The following is a 17,126-nucleotide window of genomic DNA, read 5'->3' as shown; positions in this document are numbered from 1 at the left end:
TCTGCTGGACATTACTGTTGTGAGTGAGCGCTCCACTTTTGAACACTTGCCTCATATGTCTGACGGGGAAACACGTTTTCAAGAGTGGAAATGGCTTCTCTGCGTGTAGAAAACCTTTTAAACCTTTGAAAGTCATTAATGACGTTTATTATGGATTACAAGAAACACTTCGGCTGTTGGATTTTTAAACGCGCGTCAGAATCCGTCAACACTTTCACCATTAAAACAGCTGGAGCTCAACGGGTATCTATCTTATTACTACACTATTATCTCTCTCTCTCTCTCTCTCTCTCTCTCTCTCTCTCTCTCTCTCTCTCTCTCTCTCTCTCTCTCTCTCTCTATCTATCTATGGTCATAGTATAGTATTCTACTAAGTACATTTGAGAACCATGATAATCTTTAAGTACCATGGTATATATCAAATGACCATGATATTACAATCTGATACCATCAGTGTGCCATGGTATTGCCACAGTAATTTTTTTGTAAGTGGACTATCAGAGGTTACACTTCATTGAAATAAACTTCTTGTTAGACAGTGGAAGATATTTTTTGATATTTTTGCATTCAGATTGAACATTTGACTACTGAAAAAAAATCTCAAATTTTGTCAGTCACTTTAATTAGCCTCAAAATAGTACCATAATCATACCATGATGATGGTATCAGAAAATAATACCATGGTACTCTAGTCTAGTGCACTTAAGAGAAAACCATGGTATTATATGGTACTTTGATGTTAGTGACACTGCTTTTTGTTTAATGTAACACTATAACTCAAGACTTAAAGGGATAGTTCACCCAAAACTATTCAGTCATTTATTCACCCTAATGCCATCCCAGATGTGTATGACTTTCTGTCTTCTGCTGAACACAAATGAAGATTGCTAGAAGAATATTTCAGCTCTGTTGGTTCATACAATGCAAGTAAATGGTGGCCAGAACTTCGAAGCTCCATAAAGCACATAAAGGTAGCATAAAAGTAATCCATAAGACTCCAGTGGTTTAATCCATGTCTTCAGAAGTGATCTAATCATTACAGTTGCATTCTCTAGGCACCATCATGATTTCAAGCTCGATAACCCTTCCTAGTGCTTGATGAATGCGCGGAGTGCTAGATGGTGCTAGGAAGTGTAATTGAGCTTGAAATCATGATCGCCAAGGAGACTGCTGTCAAGATTTATGGTGAAAAATTAATTACATTTGTCCTGGTCTCACCCAAAACCAATTGGATCGCTTCAGAAGACATGGATTAAACCACTGAAGGATGGATTCATTTTATGATGCCTTTATGTGCTTTTTGGAGCTTCAAAGTTCTGGTCACCATTCACTTGCATTGTATGGACCAACAGAGCAGAGATATTCTTCTAAAAATCTTCACTTGTGTTAAGCAGAAGAAAGTCATACACATCTGGATTGGCATGAGGGTGAGAAAATAATTTTGGGTGAACTCTCCCTTTAATATCTCAGTACTTTAACACAAATCTTCATTTAATATCTCATTATACATTCCTGTGGCCTGCTTCATGACACTTCATTGTTTTTAATTGTTACATATTGGATCTGGTTGCATATCCATATATTTAACAGGTCCAGTGCTAAAGACAGACTATAATCACACATGTGACAGGATGAGGTGTGTGAGAACATGTGTTTGAATGTGAGTGACTTGTGATACTCACACAGGTGTCTGTTTCTCCACAGTTTTCAGTATGAGAAAAACTGCGAACATCAGGTGAGATGAATATGGTATATCATGTTCCGTTCCATGTATTAAAGTATCATGTTGTTACTGACTGATACAATCACTGGACCATGGTACGGCCACCACATTTCTTATTTCATGGTTATTTTATATGTAGTGTATGTGCATTTTGCTCATGAGGGCATTAGTGTAAATGCTGTAATCTAGAACAATCTTTTACTTGTAGTGTCGCTGTGGTAATAGCTGTCCTGTGGCTGAACTTTACATGTCATTGCGCTGAAATCCATAGGAAGGTAAGACAAAGATAATTTTTTTTAGTCTGGCTGGGTGAGGTCATGAATTAGGGGGGCGTTCATCAAAAAAAGGTTGAGAACCACTGCTTTAGTTGAATAAACAAATATCAGATGATGTTGTTGATATTGGGTGTCTCATGTTTCTTAGTGGTTTTCTGCTTTTACGATCAAACTGTGTCATATTTATTACCTCTTTATGTGCCATAATCATCTTCATATCACCACAAATCCAGTCTGAAGTGGACACCCAGCAGAGAGGTTCTGACGTTGCCCTGTCCGGTTCATGGGGCTCTTGGGGGCCATGGGGGGAGTGCTCGCGCTCCTGTGGTGGAGGGGTTCAGGAACAGACTAGAGCCTGTCTGCCTCGCTACAGTTCTCAGTCTCCGGTAGCTCCCCCGAGACAGGTGGAGACCCATGAGTTGGGCCGTGACATATCAGTACCACCACACAGACACACAGCAGTGGAGAACACGGGCTCAGACCCTTCTACACGAGCAGATCATAGACAGCTGAGTGTGAGCAGATATGGACAGAGGTTTGACATCATCTTCATCATCCTCATTTGTTTTTTGTGTTATTTTGTCACATTTAATATTCACTCATATATATTAATTCTGTAGTGTCTGAGTTATTTTGTGACATCATCAGCTTTTTGCAGAATAGTATCTTGTAATGGCCAAAAATATATGGAATTATGCAAAAAAAGTGAACCTTGCATGTATTGCATTCACAATGCATGTCATAAGTTAACTTTATTGTAGACTTAAAGCAAAGCAAACTGTATTCAGATGATCTGTACCTAAGATGGTCTCAGTTCAGTTCACTTTAAACTATGGGATCATTAGTTTGAGCATTCACGAATGCAAGAATTCTTGCAACTTGCTTCAGACACTAAAACAAACCAAGTAACACACTTAATCTTTAAATCATTCAGCCTTTAACATACAGACATTACGGGCCCTATTTTAAGAGCACTAGTGCTAAGCGCAGCGCTATGCCATAAGTCATAAGCGCAAAGTCAATGGTCATGGCCATGAAGTTTTGGTACTTTCATGCAAGCATGCACTAAGTCTAGGCGCAAGTGGGATTGGTGAAATTGCATGTGGAAGGCGCTAATGGGCTGTGTCAAGTGCAATTCATTCTGAGGTTCTTCTCTGGTTATTGCAGCATCTACGTCTTATTATATAGTCCATTCCCTCAAGCATGAGCGATATAAACAAAGACAACACATACATAAGAAGTTGGTAGTGTAAATGGACCGTATGCACTGAATTAGAAGGATAGAAATATCGACTTACATTCTTTTGTGCATTAACTGCATCCTTGTTGAATATCAGATGCTCCTTTTATATGCATGGAAAATGTGGTTCAGGATTTGGATGTAGGTTCTGTTAAACTATAGAGAATTTAAGTATTATTAATCATTTTCATCTACTGACACACAAATCATGGCTAGTATTAACAGTGATTGTATCGGAACACACTTCACTTCTATTGGTCGATTTTGATTTAGAAAAAATTAAACCAATTAAACTAAATTTAAATTACACTACACAAAAGAAATGAAAATATAATCAAAATAACAAAGTGGTCAAAAATATCATAACCAATTACAAACATTTTATTCTCATCGACTTTTTCCACTGGCCCCTTTTGCAGTAACTTAAAAATCACTCTATGACAACAGATGGAAAAAAACCAATATAAATTAGGTCATAAATACAATTGTCAGTATAAACATAGTAATAAAAATACTTGAAAAATAAACCATGACCTAAAGATAGTTTAACACAAATCTCATTAAATAAAATGTCATAAAACGGCTACAACAGTGATCGTCATGGAAATTGTCATGATGTTCCAATGTATTTTTAGAGTTTGGACATGCACTTTATTACTGCTGGTGGAATCTCCAAACTACAAATGCAGGAACTGAGTTCAGACTTTGCGCTGCAAACAGATGTTCTTTTGAATCTTCTTAGTGCAATGACCTATTTCTCAGGAAAATTGCAAATTGTGCTTTGCTCCACTTCATTTACATACACTACACCCACAGTTTCACGCATACACCCACAGATAGCGCAAACACTCCCACCAACGGCCACTTGTGCTTTGCGCTGGCTTGAAATTTGCGCTTAGAATTAGCGCTCTCACGAAAATCGAATAAGACGTAGCGCACGGTCTTTGTGCTGTGCTTTGAATGCTTATGAAAATAGAGCTCTATATCACATCCATTGAAGCAACACAAGCTGATTGTCAGTTTAAGAATTGATTTCAGTTTCAGAATAATCTGAAAGTTATTCTGTTTTCTTGATCTGTCAAAGGAGAACAAACAGTAACCGTATCAATCCAGGAATGTACGGATATGGCAGAATTCCATACATAACTCCTTTACAGAAAGACTCTGGCCAAACATCCCATCACAGACAGAGACGATCTGCATCAAATTACCCGCACCAGAGCTACAGGACACATCACAGAAACACCCACCAAAATGTCCGCCAGCGCCCTGTCTGGGCACCTGTACAGCAGCCTGGTTCCACCCACCACAACCAGCTGCAGTGGAACACAGCGGGCACATCAGCACCAGTGCAAACCAGACCATACAACCTGCTACCAAACAACTCCTGCCCCGGCACACCAAACCAGCACAAAATCTGCAACACTGTGGTAAAATCTCAGAACCTTTACTGTTCTTTTTGCATCTAAATGTGAACAGTGAAATGAACTCTAGATTTATAGACTCTTCAATTTTAGCATTTTCTCTGAAAAAATTATTATTTTTTAATTATTATTTTAGTCTTGTTTTCCTGTAAAATCATAATTAAAACAAGGTGCATTTACTTGAGAAGCAGAATGATTTAAGATACAGTTCAGAAGTGTACATACACCTTAGCCAAATACATTTAATCTCAGTTTTTCACAATTCCTGACATTTTATCATAGAAAACATTCCCTGTCTTAGGTCAGTTAGGATCACTACTTTATTTTAAGAATGTGAAATGTTAGAATAATAGTAGAGAGAATTATTTATTTCAGCTTTTATTTCTTTCATCACATTCCCAGTGGGTCAGAAGTTTACATACACTTTGTTAGTATTTGGTAGCATTGCCTTTAAATTGTTTAACTTGGGTCAAACGTTTTGGGTAGTCTTCCACAAGCTTCTCACAATAAGTTGCTGGAATTTTGGCCCATTCCTCCAGACAGAACTGGTGTAACTGAGTCAGGTTTGTGGGCTTCCTTGCTCGCACATGCTTTTTCAGTTCTGCACACAAATTTTCTATCAGATTGAGGTCAGGGCTTTGTGATGGCCACTCCAATACCTTGACTTTGTTGTCCTTAAGCCATTTTGCCACAACTTTGGAGGTATGCTTGGGGTCATTGTCCATTTGGAAGACCCATTTACGACCAAACTTTGAGATGTTGCTTCAATATATCCACATAATTTTCCTTCCTCATGATGCCATCTATTTTGTGAAGTGCACCAGTCCCTCCTGCAGTAAAGCACCCCCACAACATGATGCTGCCACCCCCATGCTTCACGGTTGGGATGGTGTTCTTAGGCTTGCAAGCCTCACCCTTTTTCCTCTAAACATAACGATGGTCATTTTGGCCACACAGTTACATTTTTGTTTCATCAGACCAGAGGACAGTTCTCCACAAAGTAATATCTTTGTCCCCATGTGCACTTGCAAACTGTAGTCTGGCTTTTTTATGGTGGTTTTGGAGCAGTGGCTTCTTCCTTGCTGAGCAGCCTTTCAGGTTATGTCGATATAGGACTCGTTTTACTGTGGATATAGATACTTGTCTACCTGTTTCCTCCAGCATCTTCACAAGGTCCTTTGCTGTTGTTCTGGGACTGATTTGCACTTTTCGCACCAAACTACGTTCATCTCTAGGAAACAGAATGTGTCTCCTTCCTGATCGGTATGATGGCTGCGTGGTCCCATGGTGTTTATACTTGCGTACTATTGTTTGTACAGATGAACGTGGTACCTTCAGGCATTTGGAAATTGCTCCCAAGGATGAAACAGACTTGTGGAGGTCCATAATTTTTTTCTGAGGTCTTTCTTTTGATTTCCCCATGATGTCAAGAAAAGAGGCACTGAGTTTGAAGGTAGGCCTTAAAATACATCCACAGGTACACCTCCAATTCAGTACATCTCATATCAGAAGCTAACTGGCTAATTGTCTAAAGGCTTGACATCATTTTCTGGAATTTTTCAAGCTGCTTAAAGGCACAGTTAACTTAGTGAATGTAAACTTCTGACCCACTAGAATTGTGATTTAGTCAATTAAAAATGAAACAATCTGTCTGTAAACAATTGTTGAAAAAATTACTCATGTCATGCACAAAGTAGATGTCCTAAACGACTTGCCAAAACTATAGTTTGCTAATATGAAATCTGCGGAGTGGTTAAAAATGAGTTTTAATGACTTTTTAATGACTACCTAAGTGAATGTAAACTTCTGACTTCAGCTGTATTTAGTCTTATTTTCAGATAAATCTAAATTTAAGCTTGAAACAAGAAAAAATTATTTATCAATGAGGTAAGAAAAATCAACTTAATTTAAAGAAAGACAAGGCTATATATCTCTGAAAATAGTTTTTCTTTCTTTCTTGTTTTAAGCTTTGTTTATTATCTTATATTATTTTGCTTCTCAAGTAAATGTATCTTATTTTAAGGATGTTTAGATCATTTTACTTGAAAACAAGACAAAGACTCTGAGTAAGAACATCATTTTTGCAGTGTAATTTGGTGAAACATCTCTAAAAGTAGTGTGTGTTAATTCACAGACATGTCCGTCACTGAGCAGACCAATCAGAAATCTGCAGTGCTCCACTTTTAACACGCAGCCATTCATGGGTCGACTCTACAAATGGGAACCTTTTAACGACGGTGAGATTCCAGGGCAAATGCTTTTTAGTTAATGACTTAAACTCACAAACTCTTCATCTGAGTGTGAAATGAGTATGAATGTTATATAGACTAAAGGAAATGATGAGGTTATTGTCAGAAATATTTCAGGTTTGGCCCTGAAGACAAAACAAACTGAAAGAGACGGACAAGTTTGTGTTGTCAATTAGCTGTAACTGTAATGATCAACTGTAATGATCATGTTGCATTTCATTTGAAATGGCTAATATTTGAAAGAGTTACTGGTTAGTTTATTCTACTGTGGATTTTTGTACATGTCAGGTCATGTGGAATATTGTTTTCCTCACATCTGATCTAGTGTGGTTTATTGACAGTGAAATTGTGCCAGTATTTTATTTAATGTTTGCTTACTATTATAATTTGTGTAGAAAATTATTCTACCCTCCGGCTCTAGATGAGCTAATCTGTCCAGAAAGAATGATGTGATGGCAAAGTTTTTGCATTGTACCTGCATTCTTACAAACACATCTTTCTTTTCAACACAGAGCAGGAAGATGTAAATGATCTGTAGAGGAGTTTTTAAAATGAACTAAATTTTTTCGTATTTCACTTTCATCTTGTGTCTTTAGCGTCATCTTGTGGTCACTGTTAATAATGTCTCTGATTTTGTGTTTTATTAGTAAGGTTAGCTCATTCAGGCATCACTATTACTATTGCTCACAGTGATTTGAACAAACCCCAGACCCGAAATATTAAACTTAAATGTGTGTTATTCATCCTGCACAGACACGAATGACACCTCAAATCATGTGGCTTGTTGAGGAAAGGTGTGCTTTTACTTTACAATGGTATAAATGGGTGGAAAAATCCCATAGACTTACATTGAATGAGTGGGCTTTATAAATCACTATGGAGTTCGATCAGTCACATGATCTGTGTATTTTTGCGCAGTTTCTGGGGAACAGCGGTGTGAACTCAACTGCCGTGCCATCGGATTCAGATTCTATGTACGCCAGGCAGATCAAGTCATCGATGGAACTCCGTGTGGGCCAAACGACACGTCTGTGTGTGTGAAGGGAAAGTGTCAGGTAGGAATTGTGTGATCAGATCCACTGACAGAATATTTTTGTTTACTGCTTTGATTTGTCATTTTTTTATTATGTTTTCATAATGTATTCTTTGGATGGATGCAATCAGAGACAGCACAAAGTGGAGGAGACGGATCACTTGTGGAGAAATTATTGGGAGAAAACACTTTGCTCAATATGGCGGCTATAGAGGACAAGAAGTGCCCGAAGTTACAAGACTGTGTACTTAACGTCTTTCATGAGGGCACGAACTACAATCCCATGTAGAATAAAATGAATAAAAACTATGGATATGTATAAAACTATGGATTTTAGGTTGTTGATTATAAGTATAGAAACTATATAATTTAGATCGACTCGACTGCATCATTCACAATGCTTCAAGGAAGTGGACGGTCGCTGCTGGACATGTTTCACAGGCTTAGTTGGCCGTAGTTCTCTGATTGGTTGATCTCTGTCTGCTGGATCATGGGTAGTGTAGTTGATCAGCAGGAATTTCACAATTAAACACGATTTTAAAACAGTGATGTTGAAATAATGCAGACTGATGGCTTCAACGGAAGCATATACTGTACCATCGATAAACAACCTTGGAGCTCATGGTAGGTCTGTCTCAAAAGCAGGGGTCAGCAACCTATGGCACACGTGCCTGCATTGGCACACGGAGGGGTAATCAGTGGCATGCCAACAACGGCGAGAGAGGAGTAAGACTATTTTATTTATATAAATTCTGCACCTGCATTCCAATCTACATCTTGATGTGATCCTTCCTCATGATCATGCAGCGTGTTTTCATGAGCTGAATGGGAGACTAAACAAAAAGTTAAAATGTGACGAGACTGCAGTATACCCAACAGACTCGTGCAGTGCGTGCAAGCCATTTGCGCATCATGAACTGGCAGCGTTTCACTTTCGGTTAATCGCACAAGTAAACGAGCCCGCTTTGCTTTGGTCAGGCTGCACTGATGACAGCCTTCATTCCTTGTTACATTTGTTTCTTAATGCTTTCAGAACAACATGTGATGTAATAAGGAAAACACCACTATTAATCCTTGAGAATCCTCGCTGTTGCTTGCATGCTAGTGATTACCCAGCTCTGTGTGATGTAGTAAATGTAGTATGACATAATTTAAGAAATATTTAAGATTCCACGAAATTTCGTGATCAGTAATCAGATAAGCAAATTTGGGACATTAACTGTGTTAACTCATTTTGTACAAAAGGACAGGTTTTCTTCCATTAAAGCACTTAAGATGCTCTGTGAAAATTCACATGCAGGATCATGATTATATCATAATCATCGGGTTTTGCACTACATTTTCACTCAAAATGCTGATAATATCATTTGTAATGAAAAAATGAACGATTAAATTAGAAGAATGCAAAATAGGACTCCTACTTTGGAAAATCGCATACATTTGTATGGTTCTTTTTTTGGTTTTGTTTGTTTGCCATTGACCAGGAAAATAGAAAATGCCACTCCATGTCAAAAAGGTTGCCGACCCCTGCTCTAAAGGTTTATAAGGTATAGAAAAAATGAATGGGATTTTTACTTTTGGAACCAGACTGTTGCACTCTATAGGAATGGAAGTCCCACCTTTCAGTAAAAAGAGCCAATCGCCTTTTTGATTTTAAGGTTATTTTTCAGTATGCAGTATGTATACTGTGCGCAGTATAACCTTCCATTTCCATTACATGCAAAATAATGCATGAAACAAGGTAACTGGACACCACTCATTCAACTGCATATGCAACATAGTGAAGTCATGTGATGATATATTATATTGCTGATTATCACTGCATGCTGTATAGTTTTCACAAACGACTTTAAGTACTTACTGCACAGTACAAACAGTGCAGTCCTGCTTTTGACCAGTTGGAGGCAGTAGAGGATGGTGATTTCTGTAATCGTTCCATTGTACAGTTTTGTACCACATTGTTTCTTGTCAATTAGCTTTTTATTCTGCAGCTGTTTGGGCTTTAGAGACTTTTTCAAGATTACAGTGACGATCTGTCTATCTGAGTCTTCAGTTCATGGTTCGCCACTCTCTGGGTTTGAACCTACTGTCTGTAAGAACCTAGTTTAGGTTTCTAGTCGAGAGACATTCTCGCCCTTTATCATCATCAAATACTGAAGCACTTGTGTTGCTGAAGAATGAATGTTGAATCCTTTCCAGGAGAACGTTGATCTTTCTGTTAGTCTGATATGCTTTAATTGCTCAGGGTTGACAGTGCCATGCCACATCCTGTGTGTAAAGGCTCTCTGGCATGCAAGTGTTGCTGACTGTCTGGGTTTGTGGATCTTCTGTGTTTGTGAGGGAATCAGACACGGTCTCAGTTCTCTGAAAATCTCGCTGTCGTCCAGCTGTGTTTTTCAGGCATGTCCCTTCAACAAATCCTGCAGAAACAAAATGGAACACAGACAGCGAAATAACAAGCTACAGATGTGACGCCAGAGTGATTGCCAACATGTGGCCATGTCGCCTGAGTTTAGAAATGCAACTGTAAAGGGTAATGACTCTGCAGTAGTTTGATTCTGTCCCTGTAGGTAGTTTGGGGATTGAAGTGATTCTCTTTCAGATGGTTCTAATTCTTCAGAAAGCTCTTGGAGATCAGTCTGACAGATCCAGTGCTTTAACTTCTCATCCTGGGCTAATGAGGAAGACGTGCTGATTATGAATATTGCAGACATAAATTGCACGTTATTAACTTTGACAAGTACTGTAGATGCTGTATGTTGGCAGAAAGACTGGTAGAGTTTGGGTTGCGTATAGGGTGACATTTCCAAGCCAATTACTGAATTATTGAGAATCATGAATTGTGCATCTGAAACTCAGTCTGATAAGATGATAATTAGTGGTCGACCAGACAGGTTTTATTGATTCCATTGCTCGATATAATGCCAAAACAGTGAAAATGAGATGTACACCAAATTGATCAAATTTAATTTACACTTATTTTACACAATATCTATAAATATTCACTAAAATTGAGAACGGTGTGTATTTTTTTTTAATATAAAACAAATACATTCACTGAACACTTTATTAGGAAGACCTGTACACCTATCAGTTCATGCCATTATCTAATCAGCTAATGGTGCGGCAGCAGTGCAATGCATAAAATCATGCAGGTACGGGTCATCAACCATCAGAATGGGGAAAAAATGTGATCTCAGTGATTTCGAGCATGACTTGATTGTTGGTGCCAGATGGGCTGGTTTGAGTATTTCTGTAACTGCTGATCTCTGGGATTTCCACGCACAACAGTCTCTAGAGTTTACTCAGAATGTTGCCAAAAACAAAAACATCCAGTGAGCGGCAGTTCTGCGGATGGAAACGCCTTGTTGATGAGAGAGGTCAACGGAGAATGCCCAGACTGGTTCAAGCTGACAGAAAGGCTATGGTAACTCAGATAACCACTCTGTACAATTGTAGTGAGCAGAATAGCATTTCAGAATGCACAACATGTCGAACCTTGAGGCGGATGGGCTACAACAGCAGAAGACCACATCAGGCACATTATTTGGACTGTAGTGTTCCTAATAAAGTGCTTGGGATGTGTATAACACTATGAGTATACTGTTTATTTGGAACTCACACAAAGAGAAACAACCAAATCTGTAGGTCAGATAAACAGGCGCAGTTATCGGCTGATAATCAAAAAAATGGCAAGATATTGGCTGATTAATCGGCCTAGCTGATATTTCACTCCTGTAGCTCTGTCGGGATGAGTTAAGCCTCATCTGAGACTCAGTACAACAGAAAGAGTCCAGAGAAACAGCAGTTGTAGAAAAGCCTACGAGAAATTTTCACCATTTCACACACTGGAGAAAAGAAAGAGCCTTTATAAAGAGAATTCCACTGAGAGCAGAACTGTTGCTAAAAGCCAGAGAACTGTGTGTGTGTGTGTGTGTGTGTGTGTGTGTGTAGACCCGATGGATTTCTTTAATGCAGAAGTTCACCCACAAATGAAAATGCTGTCATCATTTACTCACTGTCATGTCATGCCAAACCTGTATGACTTTATTTCTTTTGTGAAACACAAAAAGAAGATGTTTAACTGGATGTTCACACTGCTCTTTTCCATACAATGAAAGCAGACAATGACCGGGGGCTATGAAGCTCCAAAAAGGACAAAAAAGGACCATAAAACTAGTTAATAATAGGGATGGGTCACATTGGATGGCTAGTCGACTAGTCCAACAACCACACAGAGTTGATTAGTGAGGTAGATTAGTTCTAGATGTTTTCTTAATGTGAATTAAGAAAACATGTTGTGAATGAATGCAGTATAAAAGATAGAAAAATAGTCTTCAAATTCTTGTGAGACATCAGTGAGACTAGCTATGGGTTGAGAAAGAATGAACATGAGTGTGATGAAAAACCTCTGGAAATCCCAGCGGAAAATCCCAGCATTATACAGAGAAAGAAGAGAATGCATTTGCATGGGCAGCTCTTAGTGTCAACAAGTGTACAAGTAGCCAGTCAATGGCTGTTTCTCAATGTGTGTTCTTATGTGATCTTACGTTCTCGTAAACTATTTCAGTGTCATCATCCACTGCCGAAGTTCAATTCTAATAGAAGTTATCTAGAATGCAAGTACAGAGAAAGCATAAAATTACCCGGATGTGTTCTCAATCAGACTGAATGTCAAGGATGCATCGAATGGTGACTTGTGCGCAAGAACCCATATGAAGTCCCAGAAGTTATAGCGGCACTACAATGGCAGACGAAGGACATATCATGTTTTCCCTCAAGAGTTTCCCACTGTAAGCCCGTGACAGTCGTCATACCAGGTCAACATTTGTTGTTTTGCTGGGCATCACTTGAATAAAGTAAAAAAACACATGGAAACAAGTGTTAACAGACTTGATTCGTTCAACGTGTCATTAGTACTGCAAAAAAATAATGCTTACACTGGTGTGTGATAATGCCAGTAGTTCTCTCACTGGCTACTAATGTGCTGTCTCAAAGACTGAGCACATCTCAAAGTTCGCAATGTATGCATTGTACGTCCTCCTTTCCTTCCGAGTTCGTTCTTCCAATGTAGCTTGGCAAGTCTGGTCTTCATAAGAATACAAGTATGTTTTCTGCATTCTTAGCATTGAGAAACATGCATTTGTCATGATACTTCCTTGTCTGCCCTTCTGTCCCTGTCTGTTTTCTGTTTGTGTGTGTTTGTCACGTGTATGAGTAATTGGCTGTGTCCTTGTTTGTCTTAGCCACGTGCTTCTCTGACCTTGCCTCCTCATTACCCTCATCACTCTCCCTCATTTAGTCCTTGTCATGTTAATTGCCTTCACCTGTTCCTCATGTACTTTGCCGCTATATATTGTGCCCTCTTCCCTCTTGAATTTGTCAGATCATTTTGTGAGTTTTGTTAGTAGTCAGCCTGTTCCTGTACCTGTCTTGTTCTTGTTCCCGGTTGGTCCCAGTTATTATCCTTATTCTAGATTTGTTTTCTCTCCCCTGTGAGAGTTTTGTGTTACCTGTTCTGTTTTCAGTTGTTTAATAAAATATATTTTATTTTTCACTCATTCCTGCATTTGGGTCCTCATTCCTGACACATTCTCTGACATAACGATCTGACCAACATTGACCCAGCAGGAATGAGTTTTTCTTTTTGTCCCCTACTTCCCACACGACGAGTCAAGCAGGCCAGGAAACTCTTCAAATTCCGACAGGAGAACAAGTCAGTGAGGGGGTATGCATTGGAGTTTTTGGTGCTGTCCTCTGGTCTGGGTCACAATCAGGCCTGCCTTATTCAGTTGTTTAGGGCTGGTTTGAATGAGCCCATCAGGTCTTGTGTCCCAGAGATGGGTGAAGGGGGAAGCCTTGCCGCTAAAATCACATTGGCCATAAAATGGGATGAGTTTATCTCAGCCTTCGTCCCAGCCCGAGTTCAACGAAACTCCCTTATTGGCAGTGGACGTCTGTTGCTGACCGCCAGGAGGCCGCTGCTGACCGCCAGGAGGCTGCTGCTGACCACCAGGAGGCGGAGAAGGCCGCTGCTGACTGCCAGGAGAAGGAAGCCGAGTAAGGGCCCGATCCCCAGTTGCTGCCAGCGTTCCTGGCCATGGAGGTCGTTCCCCAGTCGCTGCCAGCATTCCCGGCCATGGAGGCCGTTCCCCAGTCACTGCCAGTGCTCATGGCCTCGGAGGCCATTCCCCAGTCGCTGCCAGCACTCCCAACCACGGTGGCCGTCGACGAGCCTGTCCGGTTCCCTGTGGTCATCGATTCTGTCCAGTTCCCTGAGGCCGTTGACGAGTCTGTCCTGTTCCCTGTTGCCGGCGACGAGCTTGTCCAGTTCCCTGTAGTCACTGAGTCTGTCCAGTTCCCCATGGCCTCAACGAGCCTGTCCAGTTCCCCGTGGCCGTTGATGAGCCTGTCCAGTCACCAGCTGTCATCATCTGCCCAGCCTCCTGCGGCCGGCAAAGACCAGCTTGCTCTGTCCACTGCGGACTGCCAGGAGGCGGAGGAGCCAGGTGCTCTGTCTGACCATGACCAGTTCCCTATTGCCACCACCCAGACTGTTCGGTACCCTGCAGTCGCCACCCAGACTGGTCCTTAGCCCACGGTCACTGTCCAACCTGACCTCTGCCCAGCGGTCCAGTCTAACCCCATGCCAGAACCCGCCAACATCCTGTCGAACCCTGTCCAACTCAGCGGCTGTGAATGACCTCACCATCTGCCCAGCAGCCACCACAAACCACACCCTCAGCTCAGCGGCCACTAACCACCAGTCTTCTCAGCCCCCTCCGACCACCAGCGCCCGGTCTGTCCAGCTCTCTGGGGTTCCTGCCAAGTCTGTCCAGTCCTCTGGAGCCCCTGCCCAGGATGTCCAGCTCTTCGGGGTCCCTGCTAGGTCTGACCTGGGGTTGTACTGTCATGATTCTTCTTTGTCTGTGTGTGTGTGTGTGTAATTAGCTGTGTCTGTGTTTGTCTTAGCCATGTGCTTCCCTGACCCCGCCTCCTCGTCACCCTCAGCACTCTCCCTCGTTTAGTCATTGTCATGTTAATTGCCTTCACCTGTTCCTCATGTGCTTTGCCTCTATATTTTGTGCCCTCTTGTATTTGTCAGATCATTTTGTGAGTTTTGTTAGTAGTCAGTCTGTTCCTGTTCCCGGTCGGTCCTAGTTATTATCCTTATTCTAGTTTGTTTTGATTTGTTTTCTCTCCCCCGTGAGAGTTTTGTTACCCGTTCTGTTTTCAGTGGTTTTATAAAATATTTTATTTTTCACTCATTCCTGCATTTGGGTCCTCATTCCTCACACATTCTCTGACAGCATTATTAGAGAATTTCAGAATCAAGTATTCCAGAGAGGTGTGTAATAAACACCAGATTCTTTTAATTAGTCAAGTTTTTGCAAGGCAGTTTAAGTGACTGATTTTTTTTTTTTTTATAAGTAGTGCTTTCACTTATTCTTCCATAATACTACAAAGTACTTTTTGTCAAACAGTCACCATCATTAATTTTATGTTTTGCGTTGCACAATGCTGATATAATCAAACCATTTTTTAGTTTTTGTAATGTATCATTTTACTGCATTTGCCATTCTAAAGAATAACATGGCAAACATACAGTACAGTTTGTGGCCAAACCCCCACATTGTATTAAGGTTTTTTTTAAATGGCATGAAATGTTTTACACTTGTACTTAGAACATTTACATTAATGGTTTAATGCGATTGCCCCTCAACTGGCCCCAGTACAACCACCACCCCCTAAGCCCCCAATCTGCCACTGTGGATGAATTTTGTTTATCTTTCTGTGTCATAAGGTCATGTTTCATTCTCATAGAGTGACCATCAGATACCAGGGGGTCTTAAATGTCATCTCACAAGGGTGATGTTCAACTTGTTAACCCTTCATACTCAGACAAAACAAACAGTCTTTCTGTGCCCAGCAAAATATAATGTGAATTCAACTCGCTGTTAGTTCCGCTCGTCAAAGCCTGTTTCTTGCATTTAGCTATATTTATTGCTGAGCCATTCACTGATGATATGCAGCACATACAGGAGCAGTAAATGAGAGAGATTTGATCATTACAAACGCATTTAATGTGATTGCCCCTCAACTGGCCCCAGCACAACCACCAACCCCTAAGCCCCCGAGCCGCCACTGTGGATGAATTGTGTTTATCTTTTTGTATCATGAGGTCATGTTTCATTCTCATAGAGTGACCATCAGATACCAGGGGGTCTTAAACATCATCTCACAAGGGTGATGTTCAACTTGTTAACCCTTCATACTGAGACAAAACAAACAGTCTTTCTGCGCCCAGCAAAATATAATGTGATTTCAACTTGCTGTTAGTTCCGCTCGTCAACGCCTGTTTCTTGCATTTAGCTATATTTATTGCTGAGCCATTCACTGATGATATGCAGCACATACAGGAGCAGTAAATGAGAGATATTTGATCATTACAAACGCAAATACACACTGCTGCAGCCGTCTGACATTGTTCCCATCCAGGGCTCAACAACAGATATGTTTCCATCCAAGTTGCGAATTTATATGCAACAAATGTAGTTTTATAATGTTGTGGAGCTTGTTTATTCTCTTCTGATTGAGTTTCAAATAAATATGGCTGTGTATTCGAGGGGCTGCATGATGTTAGCCAATCATAACAGCAGGCGTTTACGTTGAAGTTTTAAGGTGGAGCTTAGGAGATAACGGCGTTTCAGACAGAGGGCCAGAGACAGGGTGGAAATTGATCACATATTACTAAATTATGACTGTTATGGTGCAAAAAACTTTACTAACATTATCAGTGGACCTCAGCGAAGATAATAAAACTATATATAAAAAAAGAGTATGTCATGACCTCTTTAATGCTAATGAACAAAGATGAAAATATTTTCTGATGCATATAAATACTGTTGCTAAAAACTAAAAAAGTTATCATTTTTTTGTGGTGGGGCCAGTTAAAATGTTAGCAGGGCAGATAAAAAATCTGAACTCTGCAGAAAAAATCCTTATTGTTGAGCTCTACCATCGCATAAATACATGTTGGAATGGTATTTTGACACATTAGTGGAATTTCGTCTGTAACAAGCGATTCCTCCTGAACTGTTGATGATGCAGATTGCAGTCAGGCCCTTATCGCAGTGTTTTTACATGAGTGATGGTGGGCTCGGGACCTCCCGGTTTGTTTC

At 40.3% G+C, this 17,126-nt stretch overlaps 1 protein-coding gene across 1 annotated transcript in view; it reads left to right on the top strand.

Annotated features, from left to right (window-relative positions):
* Window positions 1-17,126, top strand: part of LOC127455796 (thrombospondin type-1 domain-containing protein 4-like) — a 54,905-nt gene continuing 37,779 nt past the window's right edge. The window contains exons 1-7 of the mRNA XM_051723931.1: window positions 1-243; window positions 1,705-1,735; window positions 1,932-1,998; window positions 2,232-2,533; window positions 4,323-4,668; window positions 6,797-6,899; window positions 7,830-7,966. Of these exons, the coding sequence (XP_051579891.1) occupies window positions 1,713-1,735; window positions 1,932-1,998; window positions 2,232-2,533; window positions 4,323-4,668; window positions 6,797-6,899; window positions 7,830-7,966 (978 nt within the window). The 5' untranslated portion in view covers window positions 1-243; window positions 1,705-1,712. The remainder of the gene's footprint in view (window positions 244-1,704; window positions 1,736-1,931; window positions 1,999-2,231; window positions 2,534-4,322; window positions 4,669-6,796; window positions 6,900-7,829; window positions 7,967-17,126) is intronic.

Source organism: Myxocyprinus asiaticus, chromosome 18 (assembly GCF_019703515.2).
Source record: "Myxocyprinus asiaticus isolate MX2 ecotype Aquarium Trade chromosome 18, UBuf_Myxa_2, whole genome shotgun sequence".
NCBI lineage: Eukaryota > Metazoa > Chordata > Actinopteri > Cypriniformes > Catostomidae > Myxocyprinus > Myxocyprinus asiaticus.
This window is presented reverse-complemented; position numbering and strand designations above follow the sequence as displayed.